Source organism: Phyllobates terribilis, unplaced genomic scaffold (assembly GCF_046119375.1).
Source record: "Phyllobates terribilis strain yellow unplaced genomic scaffold, ASM4611937v1 Scaffold_7__3_contigs__length_470593459, whole genome shotgun sequence".
In the NCBI taxonomy this organism is placed as follows: domain Eukaryota; kingdom Metazoa; phylum Chordata; class Amphibia; order Anura; family Dendrobatidae; genus Phyllobates; species Phyllobates terribilis.
This window is the reverse complement of record NW_027362767.1, coordinates 253,295,637-253,316,518: the sequence shown is the minus strand read 5'-3', so window position 1 is coordinate 253,316,518 and position 20,882 is coordinate 253,295,637. Positions and strand designations below refer to the sequence as shown.

At 46.5% G+C, this 20,882-nt stretch overlaps 1 protein-coding gene and 1 long non-coding RNA gene across 2 annotated transcripts in view; one reads left to right on the top strand and one right to left on the bottom strand.

Annotated features, from left to right (window-relative positions):
• LOC141154405 (uncharacterized) overlaps positions 1-13,132 on the top strand; it is a 368,179-nt gene extending 355,047 nt beyond the window's left edge. The window contains exons 56-68 of the mRNA XM_073640289.1: positions 67-120; positions 200-253; positions 552-605; positions 692-745; positions 7,514-7,567; positions 7,654-7,671; positions 7,757-7,810; positions 7,898-7,960; positions 8,285-8,450; positions 9,646-9,752; positions 10,884-10,964; positions 11,066-11,248; positions 12,371-13,132. Of these exons, the coding sequence (XP_073496390.1) occupies positions 67-120; positions 200-253; positions 552-605; positions 692-745; positions 7,514-7,567; positions 7,654-7,671; positions 7,757-7,810; positions 7,898-7,960; positions 8,285-8,450; positions 9,646-9,752; positions 10,884-10,964; positions 11,066-11,248; positions 12,371-12,520 (1,092 nt within the window). The 3' untranslated portion in view covers positions 12,521-13,132. The remainder of the gene's footprint in view (positions 1-66; positions 121-199; positions 254-551; positions 606-691; positions 746-7,513; positions 7,568-7,653; positions 7,672-7,756; positions 7,811-7,897; positions 7,961-8,284; positions 8,451-9,645; positions 9,753-10,883; positions 10,965-11,065; positions 11,249-12,370) is intronic.
• LOC141154406 (uncharacterized) lies at positions 8,721-20,867 on the bottom strand. Its single transcript, XR_012247433.1, has 3 exons — positions 20,672-20,867; positions 10,875-10,962; positions 8,721-9,053 (listed from the first exon to the last, which is right to left on the bottom strand). It is a non-coding gene; the product is annotated as an uncharacterized lncRNA (long non-coding RNA).
• Between the last annotated feature and the right edge of the window lie 15 nt (positions 20,868-20,882).

Sequence of the window (20,882 nt, the reverse complement as noted above, 5' to 3'; positions counted from 1 at the left end):
TGCGTACTGCTATTATTCCCCCCCCCATTTGTTTTCCATTGTAACACATTTGCATAAATATTGCAGGGGGCAAAGGGACCACAAGGATCCATGGGCCCCCAAGGGCCAAGAGGACCATATGTAAGTAATGAAAAGATGATCATCACTATCATAGTGTAGAAAGTTCCTAATTCTTAGTTATATCTGTGCTTATAACCAGGGTATTCCCGGACTCAGGGGGCAAAAAGGAGCTCCAGGTTCCAAAGGACTGAAGGTAAAAAAAAAATAAAAAAATAACAATAATGTAATCTTACATACACCAAACCGAGCAGTATTACTACTAGCAAAGAAATATTGCAAAATTATAGGCAATTTTGCAACAAGTTGCAAGGAGCATTAAACCGTTCACCATACACTTTCCACTGCTCCATCTGATTTCCAGTCCTAAGCATTAGGCTGTTTAGGAACATTTTATATGGGAAAACTGTAAAATCAATGGCGTAGGGATTGTATATTTGCCACACGTACATCATCCAAATGTGCTAGGGACGTGTTTTTTTTTTCTCTTACAGGGTGAAGAGGGCATGGATGGACCATTTGGACCAAAAGGAGAAGATGGACTGAAGGTTAGGAAATTGTTCACCAAAACAGACTGCAAATCTCGGTCAATCTCCTTCTCCAAAACCTCATATTATCAGTCTTTCTTTATCAGGGAAAACAAGGTCCTATTGGGAATGATGGACCTCCGGGGGAGAAAGGAGATGAGGTACAGACCTATCACTTACCCTTATATATATTAATAATCATGTGCTGCATTTCCTAACTCCATCTGGTCATGTAATTAGGTTTTTTCTTTATCGCTTCATTGGGGGACACAGGACCATGCGTGTATGCTGCTGTCGCTAGGAGGTTGACACTAGGCAAAAAAAAGAAATAGCTCCTCCTCCGCAGTATGCACCCGCCTACAGGCACCAAGCTCACCATTTAAGCTTAGTGTCTGTAGGAGGTAGACTGGATCCTAACAGATCCAACCTTGTTGTGTTTTATTAATACTTTTTCTTTATTTTTCAGATACAGCTCTTCAGGGTTAACAGGTAACACTGCGTCTCCTGTTAACCCATTTCACAAGCGACCGAGAGAGCAGTGTGGCAACCCCCACATCGCCCACTCTCGGACCCGCTGGGCTGGACCTATCCCCTGTCACCTTACGGTGTCTCAGGGTGATTCTCGGTGGCCAGTCCTTGCCTATTCCCCACCCCAACCCCCTCCTCGGAGCGGCCTGGGAGGGAGACTGTGGTCCCTGCGGTGACCTTCCTCCAGACCTGGGGTCGACACAGTCTCCTGCACTGTCCAGTAAGGTAAGTGCGGGAAGGAGGAAGAGCCAGGATCCCCCCCTATCCACGGAGGACCTCCTGTTAACATCCTCAGAAGGGAAGAAAAAGAAGAGGTATCGGGACCCTAAAAAAGGACAGAAAGGTACATCTCCTGCTGTCTCACAACCGCAGGTCCAGGCCCCCTGCGCTGCCTGCCATGCCCCCTCCTCTCCCCCTCCCCACTCTCATCAAACATGGCGCTTACTTCAGCAGCGCTTCCCGGGCCACATCCCCTCTCCTCGCATCTTCAGCGTCCCTCCCACCTCCTTCTTCCTCATTATGCGCGGCAAAACTGCCCGTGTTTTCTCCGTCGGGGGGCGTCTCTGGTGGGCCGTTCCTCTTACCGACGGGTATACGCCCCCTCCGGCAATCGACCAATCAGGGCCGAGGAGCATTGTGACGCTTCCGCCACGCCCACAAGCCCTCCCGCGGATCTATCAGCGGCCGGGTCCTTTAGGCCCGCCCCCTTTCCTTCCGCCTATCAGAGTCTTGGCGCCCCTTGTCATCAGGGCAGCGCGCTCTGCTCCTGCCCCGCCCCTCTAGGCCGACGCCATCACTCTGCCTGGCTGCTTCATCACCGCAGCTCTGCTCCTGACTCCCGCTGCAGCCTCAGCTCCGGAGTTCCGAGGGGGGACACGGGAACGTGGTTACTTCAGGACCGGGTAGCCTCTGCCCTGGCGCCGACCCACACCCTTTCCTGCCCACAGGCTCCCTCCTCCTACAGTATCCCTGGTCAGGCACATATGCCCAAACCCAGGGAGCTCTCTGTCCGTCCCTCTCACATAGTCTCATACTACGCCTGTGCTCTCTGTGGTACTAAGTGGCTCGCGGGTCTCACAACAGCTTTCTGCTTGACCTGCAAACCTCCCGCCATGCTGGCACCCCAAGATCCAGCTGCTACCCAGGACGAAGGAACTCCCTCTCCTCCGGAGTGGGCTGTTGCTATGTCCCAGTCTGTCTCTGACCTCATCAAGGTATCTCAATCTCTGGAGCAGGTTCTAGAACGCTTGCCTTTGTTATCCACGGCCACCAGTGCTCCGAACGTTCCCACGGACGCTTCGCAGGCACTCCTGCCCCCTCCTTCCAAGGGCAGACTGAGAGCATGTTCTCAGAAACAGACTCACACAAGCTCATCCTCCAGCTCTCCAGACTCCAAGATGCTCCCTGCATCTCACACCTCTTCCCCGGAGGTCGCCCTGGGATCTAACTCGGCATCAGATTCAGACTCTGGATCCGACACGGACCAATATTCCAAGATCCAGGACATGGTTGACAGCCTTATATCGGCCGTCAATCAGACTCTGCACGTTAAAGAGGACGAGAGCCCTTCTCAGGACTACTCCATTTACTTCAAGAGAATTAAGCGCCCGGCACGCACATTTTCTAACCATACAGAATTTGATGATGTCTTTCAGAAACAGTGGGAGCATCCAGAAAAGCGCTTCACAGGAAAGAAACAGTTAAACATGCTATACCCGTTTAACCATGACCTTGTCAGCAAATGGACGGAGTCCCCATCAGTGGATCATCCTGTCTCTCGTCTCTCGGCCAAAACGGTGCTGTCTCTTCCAGACGGTTCCTCCCTTAAGGACACTACGGATAGACAAGTTGAGGCCTTGGCTAAGTCAGCCTTCGAGGCTGCTGGCGCCTCCATTTTTCCTTCCTTTGCCTCAACTTGGGTATCAAAAGCAGTGTCCGCATGGGCCAAACAGCTTAGGCAGGGCATTTTAATGGGGGCTTCCCGGGACGATCTGGCTGACCTAGCGGATCAGATAGCCCACGCAGGGAAATATCGGCTCACGGCGTCCCTCGACGCCGCTGCCTGCTCAGCCCGTGTCTCTAGCAATCTTCAAAAAAATCTCTAACAAATCTTCCTTTTTAAGGCTCCAGGCTTTTTGGGTCTAAGTTAGACCAAATCATTTCTGATGCCACTGGGGGCAAGAGCACCTCCCTTCCCCAGCCCAGACCTAAATGCCCCTTTCCTAGGAGACATTCCCTTCAGTTCCGGTCCTTTCGTCAGTTCGCTCAACCGGGCCCCTCCTCTCAACAGGACCGTACCCCAGCACAGCGAGAGAGACGTAAGCCTTCCTTTAGGCCCACTCCCAACTTGCGCGCAAAGGGTCGCTCTTCCAAGTCCTCTGGATCCCGATCCAACAGATTTTCCTCAGCATGACGGGTCACTCCCACCTGGGACTTAACCCAGGGTGGGCGGCCGTCTGCTTCTGTTCCGAGACTCTTGGGTCTCGGCAATAGAAGATGCCTGGGTCAAGGAGATTGTGACCTCCGGCTACAAAATCTAATTCAACGCCAGGCCAGGAACACGATTTCGCAGGTCCCGCCCCCCACAACAGTCTCTGCTTCCCAGCTTCTTTCAGGCCATTGCCTCCCTTCTGCGCTCAGGAGTCACAGTTCGCGTCCCCTTTCAGGAAAGGTTTTCTGTTTTTTACTCCAATCTTTTCGTTGTTCCAAAAAAGGACGGCTCACTACGTCCGATCCTGGATCACAAACAGCTAAACCGACAAGTACGCACCCGGCACTTCAGAATGGAGTCCCTCAGGTCGGTAATTGCCTTGATGGAAGCCGAGGAATATCTATGTTCAGTGGACATTTAGGACGCGTATCTTCACATCCCAATCTGCGCATCACATCAGAAGTTCCTTCGCTTTTCCTTCCAGAACGCACATTACCAGTTCACTTCACTCCCCTTCGGCCTCGCCTCCGCCCCGAGGGTTTTCACGAAGGTAATGGCGACGGTCATGGCCATTCTACGAGCCAGGAGGATTGTAATTATCCCCTACCTCAACGGCCTGTTAATCAAAGGCCCCACGTTCAGGGACTGTCTCCACAGCCTCCATATCACCTTGAACACACTCTCTCGGTTAGGCTGGCTGATCAACACACACAAATCCTCCCTGGTCCCATCTCAACGTGTAACCTTTCTAGGGATGCAGTTCGACACGACCCGTGCCCGGGTCCTTCTTCCGAAGGAAAAGAAACTCTCTCCGTCGGGGGATCCACCTTCTCTCCGACCCAAGTCCACACTCCCTTAGCCTATGCATGAGTGTCCTGGTAAAAATGGTGGCAGCCATGGAAGCAGTGCCGTTTGCCCAGTTCCATACCCGGCCTCTTCAACTGGCCTTTGTCGGCTTGGGACAAGAACCCGTCGTCTCTAGATCGATGCATCAGGTTACCTCTTCAAGTGAGAAGGTCACTAACCTCGTGGACCCGCCCCTCTTCCTTCAAACCCGGGAGGTCATTCCTACCACTTCGCTGGCAGGTGGTCACCACAGATGCCAGCCTCATCGGTTGGGGGGCTGTCTTCCTTCACCACACGGTGCAGGGCCGGTGAAGTCCCCACGAAGTCTCCCTACCGATCAACATCTTGGAGATAAGGGCAATTTACCTGGCGTTGCGTCACTGGCAGGAGATTCTAGCAGGGTTCCCAGTCCGCGTACAATCGGACAATGCCGTGGCATACATAAACCATCAGGGAGGAATGCGCAGCAAGCCCATCTTGAAAGAGGTGGCAAGAGTGCTAGTTTTGGCTGAGAAGACAGTTCCGGCAATCTCAGCAGTCCACATTCCGGGGGTCGACAATTGGGCGGCCGACTTCCTCAGTCGGCAGGGCCTTGCCTCAGGAGAATGGTCTCTCCATCCCGAGGTGTTTCGTCAGATTTGCTTACAGTGGGGCGCGCCGGACGTCGACCTCATGGCGTCTCTGTTAAACCACAAGGTCCCATCCTTTGTAGCTCGGTCCCGCGATCCGCTAGCGATCGCTCAAGACGCGCTAGTCATATCATGGTCTCAGTTCCAGCTGCCCTATCTCTTTCCCCCTCTACCTTTGATCCCTCTAGTCGTCAAAAAGATCAAGACAGAAGGAGTACCGGTAATTCTAGTAGCCCCGGGGATTGGCCCAGACGTGTTTGGCACGCAGATCTAGTAAACCTGCTCGTCGACTCTCCCTGGAGACTACCAGACCGTCCGGATCTCCTCTCTCTAGGACCTATTCTTCATCAGAGTTCTCGTTCTCTGAATTTAATGGCATGGCTGTTGAGGCCGCAGTGTTGAGGAAGGCGGGTTTTGCTGACAACGAACGTCGTTCAGACCCTAATTAACACCAGAAAACCCGCTACCTCGCACATATACCACAGAACCTGGAGAGACTTTTTTCGTCACTGCGAGCAAGATCAGCTAGCTCCCATGTCTTTTTCGTTACCGGTCATTTAGGCCTTTCTTCAGTCTGGCCTGGAGGAGGGACTCTAAGCACTCTCAAAGGCCAAGTTTCGGCCTTGTCCATTCTATTCCAACGTAACTTGGCCGGCCGTCCTCAGGTCAAGACGTTTCTACAAGGGGTGGCTCACCTGGCGCAGCCTTATCGCCCTCCAGTGGACCCATGGGACCTTAATATGGTCCTAAGTGTTCTCCAACAGCCCCCGTTTGAACACATTCAGGACATCTCAGCCTCTCTTCTCTCCTGGAAGGTGGCTTTTTTGGTGGCTGTTATCTCAATTAGGTGGGTTGCAGAGCTCGCAGCCCTCTCATGTCGGTCGCCCTTTCTGGTCTTCCATGAAGACAAGGTAGTGCTCAGGCCAGTGCCTTCCTTTTTGCCGAAAGTAGTCTCCTCTTTCCACATCAATGAGGACATTGTTTTGCCTTCTTTCTGCCCGGCTCCAGTGCATCCACAGGAGAAATCCCTGCATAAACTGGATCTGGTCAGAGCCCTACGTGTGTACCTTTCTAGAACGGCTTCCCTTCGGCGTTCGGATACCCTGTTTGTCATCCCTGAGGGGTGTCGCAAGGATCTTCCTGCTTCCAAGTCAACCATCGCCCGTTGGATACGTTCGACCATTTTGGAGGCATATCGTGTCTCAGACAAATCTCCCCCTCCGGGGGTAAGGGCTCACTCCACCCTGGCGGTGGGGGCCTCTTGGGCGGTTCGCCATCAGGCTTCGGCTTCTCAAATCTGTAAAGCCGCAACGTGGTCATCACTCCACACCTTTTCAAGGTTTTACAAGGTTCACACTTATTCCTTGGCTGATGCCAGTCTTGGACGGTTGCCCGCAGTCTGACCTAGTCTGTGAATATCTTGTGTTCTCCCACCCAAGGGACTGCTTTAGGACGTCCCACGGTCCTTTGTCCCCCAATGAAGCGATAAAGAAAGAGGGATTTTTGGTACTCACCGTAAAATCTCTTTCTTGGAGCCTTCATTGGGGGACACAGCACCCTCCCTGCTTTTGGGCATCTCATTTAGTTTTCACGGTTGTGCCCCGTTGGGCATTGCATAGTTGGTTATTTTATGTTTCTCCTACTGCTTTAGCCACTAACTGGTGAGCTTGGTGCCTGTAGGCGGGTGCATACTGCGGAGGAGGAGCTATTTCTTTTTTTGCCTAGTGTCAACCTCCTAGCGACAGCAGCATACACGCATGGTCCTGTGTCCCCCAATGAAGGCTCCAAGAAAGAGATTTTTTAGTATTGCTAGAATAAGGAAGGGGTAAATGTCTTCAGGCTTCATGGCTCTCATGAGAACACACTGAAACAAAGAACTGTTGTGTCACCAAGCTGGGTAGACACAACAAGTATCTTTTTTACTTATTATGCAGGTATGAATTCTGCTATTTGCTATTATGTATGAACCGCCTAAATTTATGCATGGAACGCCTATATTCTTGAAGGGTATAAAATAAACAAACACTCCAACAAGCCTTGGAGATTGTTGGGAATCACATGTACTGTATGTGTATTTCCTCTGTTCTCATCTACTGAAAGCTGAATCCCAGAAACTTCAAAGTTGGAGTTAGGGTTGCTCTAACAGTTTGGTGCATGAAGATTTATCACGTATATATTATCTCTTTATTGAATATTCTCAAGTCATTACCTCTCTGTGGTTAAAACAGAAGAGATTAACAGAGACTCTCTCTGTTCTAAGGAACAGAGAGAATTTGTAATAGAAGATACATTTCATTGCTGATCGTTTTTACAAGCACTTTGCAATTTTAACCACTTAACAAGATGAGACAACCCCTTTAGGTAATTGATTCCCCCAACATTGGTCTAATGTGCATGAGTGACCTCACTTTATTTCAGTCAAACTGAAGTTCAGAAATCAGCAGTGATGAACTTTTGGCAATTTGATCAAAGTTCGTATTTATGTTTTCCACTAGGGAGTCACTGGGCCACCTGGGCCTCAAGGTGTTTCTGGGCCTCAAGGTCCTCCGGTAAGTGCACAAATCATCAGTTTTGGAAACTTTACAGTGCATATCCTATTGTTTATGCTAACATTTTTTTCGTGTTGTATTTCTAGGGATCTGAGGGGATGCAGGTAAAAGTAACAATTAAATTCACTATTTTACAATTTGTTCTTATTTGTAATAATATTTATTTAACATATCTATATATAATTATAGGGTCCAAAAGGCTTCCAAGGAGCAGAAGGACCACCAGGCCCTCCAGGACCACCAGTAAGTATTGAAAATTTGATCCACTTAAGAAACAGAAATTGTAATTTTTGATTAAACGTAAAAATGCGCTATGGTTATATTCAATAGGGTCCTCCCGGTGCGTCAGGACCTCCAGGACCTTCTCTTAGCATAAGTGCTCAGAGTCTAAAAGTAAGTAACATATGGCGGGTTTTATCTTGATCTGAGCACGATTTGTCTTGTGCATTTGTAGTAATTTGTATCACTACAGAGTTTTCTATGAACTGTGACGCTCCATTGAACATGTCACATGTGTCCAAACATGGTGACGTGCTCACCGTAAAATGTACTTGTTTGACTGGTAATCCCGTTTGCATACAGGAGCACCAAAGTTCTGCAGATTTTCACAGACATGCAAATGGTCATTCACGACTAAGTCTCTATTTTGCATTTCTATATGTATGAAGTTTGTCATACACTATAATAAAGCCTTGCTTTGTTTCTAATTTTCCCTAGCGTCTGCTTCCCAACACTAGGATATCGAACGACTTAGTCCCATGGGATCTTATTCATCGTTTGGAAGAAGACTTGAAGCTCTTGTCTGCTCCACCAAATGGGACCAGGGAAAATCCTGCAAGCACATGTAAAGAGCTGCAGCTCGTCCATCCTCAACTGCCAGACGGTGGGTGGATTTTTGGGCACATCCCTATAACCCTGCAAAAGACAAATACATTGACAGAAGCAAAATTCCTAGAATTGCTTTAATAGAAAATGGCATAATAATACAGAGTATAAAAAACATAATTGTGGCCAGTAGGGAATAAACATCAGAAGTAAGGGATCGGTCAAGTTTTGGATTTAACAAAAATTGTGCACGCCTTTAAAAACCCTGGTGGGAGTAGAATTTTTGGGAGTTCCATTAATGACTATGTAACAATTGGCTACAGCTGCAAAATACAAAACCAAGGTCCAAATTGTAAGAGGTTCCTCTTATTTTTAGTGGCTCATAGAAAACCAGCCATTTATCTTACAATCTGCAAAATGTATCAAGGGAAATCTATTAATTTTTAGACAGTGCAAAGTTAGAATAGAGACTCTTAAAGGGGTTAGTAGGACAACCCCTTCTCGATCTGAATGTTTTCCCTGCGAAAATAAAAACACTTCTACTTGCCTCCCATGCTGGCTTCCTTCCTGTGGTGTCAGCAATCGCGTTCCCGGGGCTCATGCGCGGTTGTTATGACACATGAGCCCTGTGCCCAATCAGCGCTGGCGTCACTGTCCCCGCCTTCAGACGTTTTAGTAATCAAGAGGTAGTGAGCCGCATTCAGATTTAAAGGGGTTAATAATAAGAATTATAATCATTTTTATTTATATAGCGCCAACATATTCCGCAGCGCTTTACAATTAAGCGGTGACATAAACAGACAAATTCAATACAAGGTGAGACAGTTTAAACAGTTACATTAGGAGTGAGGTCCCTGCTCGCAAGCTTACAATCTAGAAGGCAATGGGGGGACACAATAGGTGAAAAGTGCTTGTTATTTCAGATCTAGCAATTATAATAAATAGGGATTTTCATATAAAGCTGCATGTAGTGGATAACTCCTTTTAAAGTGCATCACAAGTCAAGTGTTTCACTGTATAGTGTAAAGTTTTCACCACCTATTGCCGTATTTCTACACAATAATTTGCTCCAAATTTTGGTGCAATGTGTTGCTTTTAGGTCCCACCGGTTTTCCCAAAAAGGCTTTTTCCCACCCCACATAAAACATGTAATAAATGTGGTGCAAGGCATGTAAATCCGCCCTCGTGATGTGCTGTTACAATATTAATAGCTTTATTTTGTAAACAATTAATATTCTGTTATATCTTTTTAGGTTATTACTACATTGACCCAAATCAAGGAAGTGCACAGGACTCTTTTCTTGTATTCTGCAACTTTACAGCAGAAGGAGAAACCTGTGTGCCCGCCCAGCAGAGCCAGGTAAGCAAATAACATACAATGGTTAAATATTCTCTTATTGGCCTGATGTAAAAACTTAGATTGGAATATATACAAAAATACCCCTGTAAATGCTGCCTTCAGCTAGGAGAGTAATGTAATACAAGGCAATATCAAGTAGCAGCTCATACATTAGTGAGAATCTATACAGGACTGAGTAGCTGAGGAACTGATTTGGCAGCAACAGAGTGGAGAATCGGGCTAAGGCCACGTTCACACGTTCAGTATTTCATCAGTATTTTACATCAGTATTTGGAAGCCAAAACCAGGAGTGGGTGATAAATGCAGAAGTGTTGACGTGTTACTATTATACATTTCCTCTGATTGTTCCACTCCTGATTTTGGCTTACAAATACTGATGTAAAATACTGATAGTGTGACTGTGGTCTCAAGGTCTTATATATCATTATCAGCAGGATGATTGCTTGGCTGATGGCTATTTCTCCTGACTCCTCAATACATAGGAACACTCAGATGGGCCGAGAGCTCCTGTGTTCTCCCCTGCCAGTGGATTACTCTGACGAATGAAAGGGTCAGCCATTGAAATTCAATAGGCCAGATCCTTTTCTTTTTTGACATCACCTGTCGGCGAAGAGTCGGGATGCCCTCATACACATTATACTGTTGGACGATTTGCAGAAATCGATGGGTTTGGCCAACTTTTACCTAATGTGTTTTGGGCGTTAGGGTCATAGAGGGGGAATAAAAAACTAGGTCCTTCTATTCCAGGTGGCATAACCCTGCAACTATAAAAGGCGTCTATGGGGCTATTTAACTTTTGCCATGAGGCACATGTGTCATTATCAGAACAATGCGTAAAACAGATTCATCATAACACAGATTATCATAGGAATTTGATATATTTAGATTTCCAGCACATTCTTTAGCAGATGAAAAGCTGCCGTTTTTTGGCAGACAACATTTTACATCTTCTTGCTAAACTGTTAAAACAGCAGTACATTATGGAGATAATGCATAGGATCTGTTTAAATATGCAATGTGGACTAAATTTGTCCATTTCTAGATCAAAAAGTAGGGACTCTGTCTCCAATAGAGGGACACCGGAGCTGAGTTGAGTCTTAGTCATTGTGATGCTGTAATTACCGTTTGTAGATCCCGGTGAAATCGTGGCTCCAAAGCTACCAGGTACAGCACGGATTCCAGTGGTTTAGCACCCTTCCCGGGGGTGTTTCTGTAAGTACAAGTATTTTATTGTGCATTTGTTCATTGTGGGATAAAAAGTTTTTCTGCGCCTGATTATTGTCAGCCATGCAATGCTGTATTTGTCATCCTAGTTTACATACAGCGAGCTCAGTGTGGTTCAGCTGCGCTTCCTCAGGCTGCAGAGTCTGCAAGTACGTCAGCAATTGAGATACGTATGTGTAGCGCAGCCGGGACGGGCGGCCACAGACAAGGATGTCAAATTTCTGGCTGACACAAGGGACCAGAGCTTCTTGGTGACATTACAAGGATGTGAGGTAAGGGACAGCAGATACAGGTGACAACTACTGATGATATATATGTATAGTGGTAAAAAGGGATACCATACTTTGTACATGTCACTGTAGAAACTATACCACTTTTATAAATATAGGTTTAGGCAACCAGTGATTCATCCCAGAACAAGGGAATAGCCAGGGGATAGGAAGATAGCAGCCATTCCCAGGTGCCTGAGGGGGGCCCTAGGGATCCATTGCTAAATAGGAAGACACCAGTATTAAAAACAGCAAATTATAGGTGGGATCCTGTTACAAATGTTACATTGTGGCATCATACCTCAGTATCTAACATCTAAATATGAATCCTGTAAGAATTTAACAACTACAGGCTACTGATTGGAATCTGATCCAGTAGTAATAATAATAGTATGCAAAAACTAATGGGTTTCTGCAGTCACCCCCCGCATCCCCCCCCCCCAAAAAAAAAAAAAAAACACCACTACATAAATGAGCTTAAAAGTAAGTTATATAACTTACTAATATAGATCAATTCCTCCAGGTGACCCGACCCAATGGTAGTCGCTGTAGTCCTGGCAGTCCGATATTGGACAGCGCATGACCAAAGCAGTTAAGCTGGCCATGCACGTTAGATCGCCGTCAGCCGAACCATCGTTTGGTCAATAACTATATTTCCCAACTCCTCCACACACAAAAAACACTAATGACCCAGCACTCCTCTGTTCTCTATGAGGGAGCTGCTGCCAGACACCTTTTTCACCACCCAAAAAAAAAAAAGATTGGAAGCTGTAAATCCCAACAGGCCGGATCCTTCACACCCCTGACATCATCTGTCAGAGGAGAGTCAGGAGGCCCCCATATACAGATTAGGCGGTCTGCCAAACCCACAGAAATCGGAGGGTTTAGACTACTTTTATCCAAAGTGTATGGGGGTCTTTAAAAGTCTTCCGGTCACAGACAATGCAAAAACAGAAGGACAGACAGAACCCTAATGGCTACCAGAGGATAAGGGCAACTGTCGAACTCTATGTATGTTTTTAAGCTATACAAATTGCTATTTAAACCTTTTTTTTATGTTTTTTGAAGGGCTGAAGAATCACTTTTATGTAACTTAAAGCTTTTTTTTTCTGTGTCACTTTCCAGGGTGGAGAATCATTTAACAGAACAGAGACTCTCCTCCATTTTGAGCCCATGGACCTTTCTCTGCTTCCTGTTCGGGACTTAGCCCTCTTTCATGATGGGGAGGCAGACCACATTTATGGCTTCATTGTTGGCCCTGTGTGCTTCAGATGAGGATAAGTTTTTCTCCTTTATGAACTTTGACAACCCACCCCCAGGTTGAGGGTGGAAGCCCCACGTTATTTATACAGGACGATATTAGATGGGCCTCTAACCCCTCTCTCAGGAAGGGAGACTGAAACTTGTTTACAATGGGACTCTTGGTGCTCTGAAGCTTAATGCTTCACCCGAATCTCCTGGCGAGAACCACACACACACCTCAAGGCTTCCCCCTCACCGAACAGACCAAGACTAATGTTCTCAGGGGCAAAGATCTACTTTTTAATGCACTATTTTATCAACTTTATTTGGTGCCCTGTGGACCACCACAAGGAGAATTGGTGCTTTACATGTGTCTTTTTTTATTTTTTACAGAATTCTAATTTGTAGAAGGACATGTATATAGACTAGTGATTGAATTGTTCCGGTTCACCTGCTGTCATTAACAAATCAAGTCTTGACAACTCATGGTCTTCCATTACTGCCCTAGGTAATTCCTGCAATGAAGCAGTTGGGTAAATCAAGTATTCAGGGTCATATATTTCTACATTACAATGCACATTATAGGACATTGATGGCCTGTGTAGGATCATGTACCTAAATGTCTACAAATGAGATGAATAAAAATATTTCTAAGGGTACGTTCACACTGAGTTTTTTTTCCAGCAGTCAAAAACCACAGGTTTTTTAGTTTAGTGGGACCTACTTCAGGGGAGTTTTGTCCTGAAGTGTTTTTTTTGCAGCTGTTCGATTGGATAGTACTTAGTTTGGTGTGTTTTCCATTTTCTTTTCTCCAACCAAGCATTTTTGAAAGCTTAGAAGACACTAAAAAAGCAAGTTGTTTTTTCCATAGAACTAAATAAGAAGCTTCTTGTGAGTGTTTTTTTCTGGCATTTTTATGAGCGGGGCCGTAAAAGGGTGCAATGTGAACAATGACTGATGCAAAACTTGCATTCAAAGAAATGATCTAAAACTTGATGAAAAAAACAGAAGATTTTCCATCTGAACTGAATCAGTTTTGTTTCCGTGAGCGAGTACAGACCCTTTGAATGGAGGAGGCTCATCTAAGAATTGGACTAAAGTGGTGCATGTTGCGATATTCTTTGTAATAACTGATGATCTATACGGAAACATTAAGTGGCCGAATTACTTCAATTCGTGCCTGGTACGATCTACACTCAGACAGTCCTCATATACAGTATATTCATTATTGGTGAATGCTAGAGATAAGCAAATAAATCTGCAGGAACTACATGAGCAGACAGCGGCTGCTGGAGGGGAGTTCTATCTGCAGGAATTCCCAGCTCCTCTTAGCCTAAAAATCAGAAGCACTGGGGATCCCAGCAGGTAGGAGCTGGATCGCAGGGCTCTCCTGCGGCGGCCACGGACTACTGGCGTGGTCACTGGACCAGGGACAGTAGCCCAGATCTGTTTGGTCCCTCCTCGTCCCATGGGTGATATGAACCAGCACAGCACTGTATGGTTATAAAAGAAAAGGGGGAACCAGCCCAAGGGTCTTTAAATCTTAACCCACCAACTTCAGGACCGAAAATGATTTAGAAAGCTGACTGGTTCCTGCATTTCTATATGGGGGCTCTTCAATGCATGGCTCTGCCTTTTCTACCAAATTGTTTTAAAACATTAGCTCCTGCAAAAAAAAAGTGTATAGAGAAAGAACTTCATGTACGGCCCATATACATCTGATGAATCCTGGAAGTGTGTTTGTAGGTATCGTTCTTTTCTTTAAATACCAATGTGACCATATAGCTGTATATTTAGATAATATGCACAACGTTTACACGAAATATAGTTTTTATGATCTATAAGCAATTGTAAGATTTGTATAAAATATACCAGTTGCCTATGGTCTAACCCAGAAGCTGTACCATGTTTGTTTTACAGTATCGGATCGCCAGGAATATGTGAATATTTTGTTGAGAGAGAGTTCAGGGATTAGAAGCAGTCTGGCAGGTAGGAAAACTAGAAAGATTAAATAGCAGAAATTTCTACAACAATTTTATGTGTTTGCCTTCAAAGCAACCCAATTCACGTGAATGGAACTGATTAAGACAAGTGACCCTATGTAATCAGGATCTCAATGGTATTTTTTTTCATTGGAAAAGCCTTAGATATGTGCACACAACATTTTTTTGGGCAAGTTTTTAAAGAGGAAGAAGCTTTATTCAATAAACTTTTTTTCCCCTGAAGCGTCTATTTAGCAGATTTTTTTACTGTTTTGACATTTTGACTACCAGCAGGTTTTTTTAGGGTTTTCCAGGATTTTTTTTTTACTGCCATTTTCTGTTTGTTTTCTTTTCTTTGTTCAATAATTAAGAAACCGCTAGCATTTTATCAAGCTAATATGCGATGCCCAGGATTCTTTTAAGCCTTCCCAATGACTTATATTGGTACAGAGCGTCTTCAGAGAACAAAATGCCTGAAGAATGGTCGGGACATTTCTTTTAAACGCCTGGTGTCTTTGGAAACCTGCAGCGCTTAAAGACTGAACATACTGTATTAACAGTAAGTAGTTTTTACATAGAAATGCACATGTTCATTCTTTCTACCGTTTGAGCATTATCAACCTGAAAAATACATCATGGGCACATACCCCTTAAAGGGATTTTCTAGAATTTTTCAAAATGTGATATCTTGAAGGGATTGTTCTAAAATAAAAGCCCTGCTTTTAAAGGGGCTTTCCAAGTTAAAAAAAAACAAACAAAAAACACTTATTCCCCAGCATCAGTTTGTTTTATAAAAAAAAAAAAAAACACTGTGTTTTACTCATCCTCCCCGAGTCCAGCACGGAGTCTCAGTCGTCGCTCCTGGTGTCTGTTACTGTCTACAGCGCTAACGTCACGTAGACAGCGGTGCAGCCAATCACTGGGCTTAGCCTCTCTGAGCGGCTTTTACCGACTACTAAAGGAAGCAGTGACTCTGCGCCGAACCTGAGGAGGGTGAGTAAAGCACAGTTTTATTTTATTTTTTAAAGTGTTTTTTGTTTGGACTGAAAGTGATGTCCATCCATTAGACAACTGATCGCTGAGGCTAGTAACTGGTTGCATGTCAGGTCTCTGATGGATGTGACATCATCACTTCTGGTCTATTCGAATGTCACTGGACCACTGCAGCCAATACTGGCCTCAGCAGTCAGGTGTGTAAAATGTGGAAATCATAATTTCCGGCCCTGGTGGAGTCCACTATAGCAGCAGGTAAGTAACATTTCTTTCCTTATTTTAGAAGAATTTCTTCACTGTGGCAAACTTTAATGGGTGTTTTCAAAACTTTTCAAAGTTGTTTTCTAATACTATATCCTGTGGCGTAAAAACAGAAAAAATGTCCAAGTATTTCCAAGACCTATGTGGAGCCATGTACAGTACATTAGTTAATTCTTGGTCAGTGGTCATGTCCATTAGGTTCCATACTAAGGTCTGGCACCAATCTTTCACGTTTGATTTCTAAGCTTCTGTAAACTGAAGTTTATGAAACCAAATGTTTGAACAAAAGCCTAACGAGTGTATATTTATAATACAATGTCTATGGTCGGGGTATGTGAAGTTGGCTGAAATTTGTGAAATGTACAAAAATAGTATCTGTATGATACACTCTAGTACAAGAGGATCAACCCGTATGGGTATTCACCTGCGAAAAATAACATACATTCCACTACAGGTGCCAGATGCAAAGTCTCGACATTCTCCAAAACCTTCTTGTAGAGTGGCAGGAAGCGAGGCAAGTGTCCAAGAAAACCTGAAAAAGGAATCTTGGCAAAAATATAGAAATATCCAAGCGAAGAAACATGGAAATACCCTAAGGCCCAGTCAGACTTGCCAAATAACCGGTTAGACTCTAGACCTGACAAAGCAGAGTAAGTGCAGAGCGCGGCAGACACATCTGCAGACAAGGAACAAATACAGATAAGTTAGTGCCCGAAGAAAGGTTACGAAAGTTGTGTCCTGTGCCAGCTGAACCGTAAAAGCAATGTTTGCTGACAAGTTACATAAGGTAACGCGGGTTAGCTAAGGCGCCTGCCCTTGGGGTTACTGGATGCTGCTGCAGCTGTGTGGCACAGGCTGGTGCGTATTTTTTGAGATAGGCAGCATACACTATGAGGTACTTTCAATCAGGGCTGTGGAGTCGGAGCTCATTTTGGTGGAGTCGGTATAAAATCGACCGACTCCGACTCCTAAAATATATAATAAATTGGGTGCAGTAGATCCATGCAGTTTGTGGGGAATATTTTTTCATAGGAATTTGGGAATGTTATGAAATGTCCTATAAATGGCTGTTCTATTCCTGATCTAAGGCTATATTCACACACAGCGTTTTCGCTGCGTTTTTTGAGGATACGTTTTTCAGCTGCAAAAGCAGATCAACTTTTTAAAAAACCGCATCACCTGAAAGGTTTTTGAGCTCATAGATAATGTTTTCAATAGCAAAAGCAGATTAGAAAAACGCCGAACAAACTGACATGCTCATTCTTTGTGAGGATCCATTTTTGAGCCCAAAAACGGATCCTCACAAAACGATGTGTCTGAATGTCATATCTTGAAACACATTGACTTTGCTGGGATGCCCAGAGACACTGCATTTTACTGCAAAAAACGGATCCGCAAAAACGCTGTGTGTGAATCATGGCCGTAGCCAGCGAGGGGGGGCAGCTGCCCCCCCCCAGAAGCAGGGGCACGCACCTATCAAAACTCACTTGTATGCTACAGTGCTCCCGTCCTGCACTGGCTCCAGACTGCAGGGGCAATCTACCCTCCTCTGTCCTGTCTTCTGCCGTCTTCACCAGAGAGAGGAGGGGGAGGGGTGCCTGCCCTGCACAGGATCTGATTCCTGGGCCCCGAGCTGGAGAAAGTGAAAGTACTACTGCTCATCTCTGTCACAGGAAGGTAACTAATGCTAATATTGTAGGTGATTATTATGTGCTCTCTGTACAATGTGTGTGTATATGTGCGATGTACTATTTGCTGTCTGTAGCTGGATGGATGGAGGGATAGACAGATGACAGCTATCTAAATATCTTGATTATTGTATCAAAAATGATTAAATGTCTGATGTTCACATTGTACTTCAATAAATTTTTCACTTAAATATAAGCAATATATGTGGGAGTCTGAGTCGGTGTAAGGGAAATTGAGGAGTCGGAGTCGCAGATTTGGCTTACTGACTCCACAGCCCTGCTTTCAATTGGATATTTTCAAAGACAATAAGGCAGGCATACTGTCAATATTGTCTGATGAAGAAAATCAGCCACCACTGGCAGAAGGTACCAACATAAAGAGTAGGGTTTTCATAATGGCTAGATCTTATAGACTGGGAGTACCATAAGGTCTGTACACTATAGACTGGGGGTATCATGAGATCTAGAGACCATAAACTGGGGGTATCATGAGAACTGGAGACCATAAACTGGGGGTATCATGAGATCTGGAGACCATAAACTGGGGGTATCATGAGATCTGGAGACCATAAACTGGGGGTATCATGAGATCTGGAGACCATAAACTGGGGGTATCATGAGATCTGGAGACCATAAACTGGGGGTATCATGAGATCTGGAGACCATAAACTGGGGGTATCATGAGATCTGGAGACCATAAACTGGGGGTATCATGAGATCTGGAGACCATAAACTGGGGGTATCATGAGATCTGGAGACCATAAACTGGGGGTATCATGAGATCTGGAGACCATAAACTGGGGGTATCATGAGATCTGGAGACCATAAACTGGGGGTATCATGAGATCTGGAGACCATAAACTGGGGGTATCATGACAACTGGAGACCATAAACTGGGGGTATCATGAGAACTGGAGACCATAAACTGGGGGTATCATGAGAACTGGAGACCATAAACTGGGGGTATCATGAGAACTGGAGACCATAAACTGGGGGTATCATGAGATCTGGAGACCATAAACTGGGGGTATCATGAGATCTGGAGACCATAAACTGGGGGTATCATGAGATCTGGAGATCATAGACTGGGAGTAAACGGGTTTCAGGATATCTGGACATTATAGACAAGGGGTACCATGAGGTCTGGACAGTATTATGAGGTCTGAACACTATACACTGAAGGGTATCATGAGGTCTGGACACTATAGATAGGGGGGTATCATGAGGTCTGAACACTCTGTATCTGTAGTGTCCAGACCTCATGACACCCTCCATTAGATAGTGTCCAGAGCTCATGGTGCCCCCCAGTCTGTAGTGTCCAGACGACATCTTACAATAGCCCCAGTCTATGATGTCTATATCTTATCGTAACCCCAACCTATGGTGCCCCCAGTCTGTAGTGTCCAGACCTCATGGTACCCCCAGTCTGTAGTGTCCAGACCTCATGGTACCCCCAGTCTGTAGTGTCCAGACCTCATGGTGCCCCCAGTCTGTAGTGTCCAGACCTCATGGTGCCCCCAGTCTGTAGTGTCCAGACGACATATTACAATAGCCCCAGTCTATGATGTCTATATCTTATCGTAACCCCAACCTATGGTGCCCCCAGTCTGTAGCGTCCAGACCTCATGGAGCCCCCAGTCTGTAGCGTCCAGACCTCATGGAGCCCCCAGTCTGTAGCGTCCAGACCTCATGGAGCCCCCAGTCTGTAGCGTCCAGACCTCATGGAGCCCCCAGTCTGTAGCGTCCAGACCTCATGGAGCCCCCAGTCTGTAGCGTCCAGACCTCATGGAGCCCCCAGTCTGTAGCGTCCAGACCTCATGGAGCCCCCAGTCTGTAGCGTCCAGACCTCATGGAGCCCCCAGTCTGTAGCGTCCAGACCTCATGGAGCCCCCAGTCTGTAGCGTCCAGACCTCATGGAGCCCCCAGTCTGTAGCGTCCAGACCTCATGGAGCCCCCAGTCTGTAGCGTCCAGACCTCATGGAGCCCCCAGTCTGTAGCGTCCAGACCTCATGGAGCCCCCAGTCTGTAGCGTCCAGACCTCATGGAGCCCCCAGTCTGTAGCGTCCAGACCTCATGGAGCCCCCAGTCTGTAGCGTCCAGACCTCATGGAGCCCCCAGTCTGTAGCGTCCAGACCTCATGGAGCCCCCAGTCTGTAGCGTCCAGACCTCATGGAGCCCCCAGTCTGTAGCGTCCAGACCTCATGGAGCCCCCAGTCTGTAGCGTCCAGACCTCATGGAGCCCTCAGTCTGTAGCGTCCAGACCTCATGGAGCCCTCAGTCTGTAGCGTCCAGACCTCATGGAGCCCTCAGTCTGTAGCGTCCAGACCTCATGGAGCCCTCAGTCTGTAGCGTCCAGACCTCATGGAGCCCTCAGTCTGTAGCGTCCAGACCTCATGGAGCCCTCAGTCTGTAGCGTCCAGACCTCATGGAGCCCTCAGTCTGTAGCGTCCAGACCTCATGGAGCCCTCAGTCTGTAGCGTCCAGACCTCATGGAGCCCTCAGTCTGTAGCGTCCAGACCTCATGGAGCCCTCAGTCTGTAGCGTCCAGACCTCATGGAGCCCTCAGTCTGTAGCGTCCAGACCTCATGGAGCCCTCAGTCTGTAGCGTCCAGACCTCATGGAGCCCTCAGTCTGTAGCGTCCAGACCTCATGGAGCCTTCAGTCTGTAGCGTCCAGACCTCATGGAGCCCTCAGTCTGTAGCGTCCAGACCTCATGGAGCCCTCAGTCTGTAGCGTCCAGACCTCATGGAGCCCTCAGTCTGTAGCGTCCAGACCTCATGGAGCCCTCAGTCTGTAGCGTCCAGACCTCATGGAGCCCTCAGTCTGTAGCGTCCAGACCTCATGGAGCCCCCAGTCTGTAGCGTCCAGACCACATGGTGCCCCCAGTCTGTAGCGTCCAGACCTCATGGAGCCCCCAGTCTGTAGCGTCCAGACCTCATGGAGCCCCCAGTCTGTAGTGTCCAGACCTCATGGAGCCCTCAGTCTGTAGTGTCCAGACCTCATGATACCATATAGACTGGGGGCACCATGAGGTCTGAAGACTATAGACTGGAGGGTATCATGAGGACTGGACACTATAGTCTGGGGACACCCAAGCTGGGGGTACGATGAGATACACACACCATAGACTGGGGCTACTGTAAGTTCTGGTCTGGACACTATAGACTGGGGAAATCATGCAATTTCAATGTAACATTTCTCTTGGTCGCATTTCTCTGTTCCTATACAGCCCCATTAATCAGTTGTAGCACAAAACAAACCTTGTTATTCAGTCCTGATAGTTCCTAATGTATCACTCGGCCCTCAGTGCAATACTTTCCATCTCCTTCTACCCTCCAATCCTATAACTACAGCTCCCGCTTGTGTTGACGCCCCAGAGTTGCAGTTTCCCATCAGGTGGAGCCCTGTCCATCCTCTGTTCATAGAACCAGCCTCTCCTACTGCCAGCCGTGAAGGGGTTACACGTGTGCC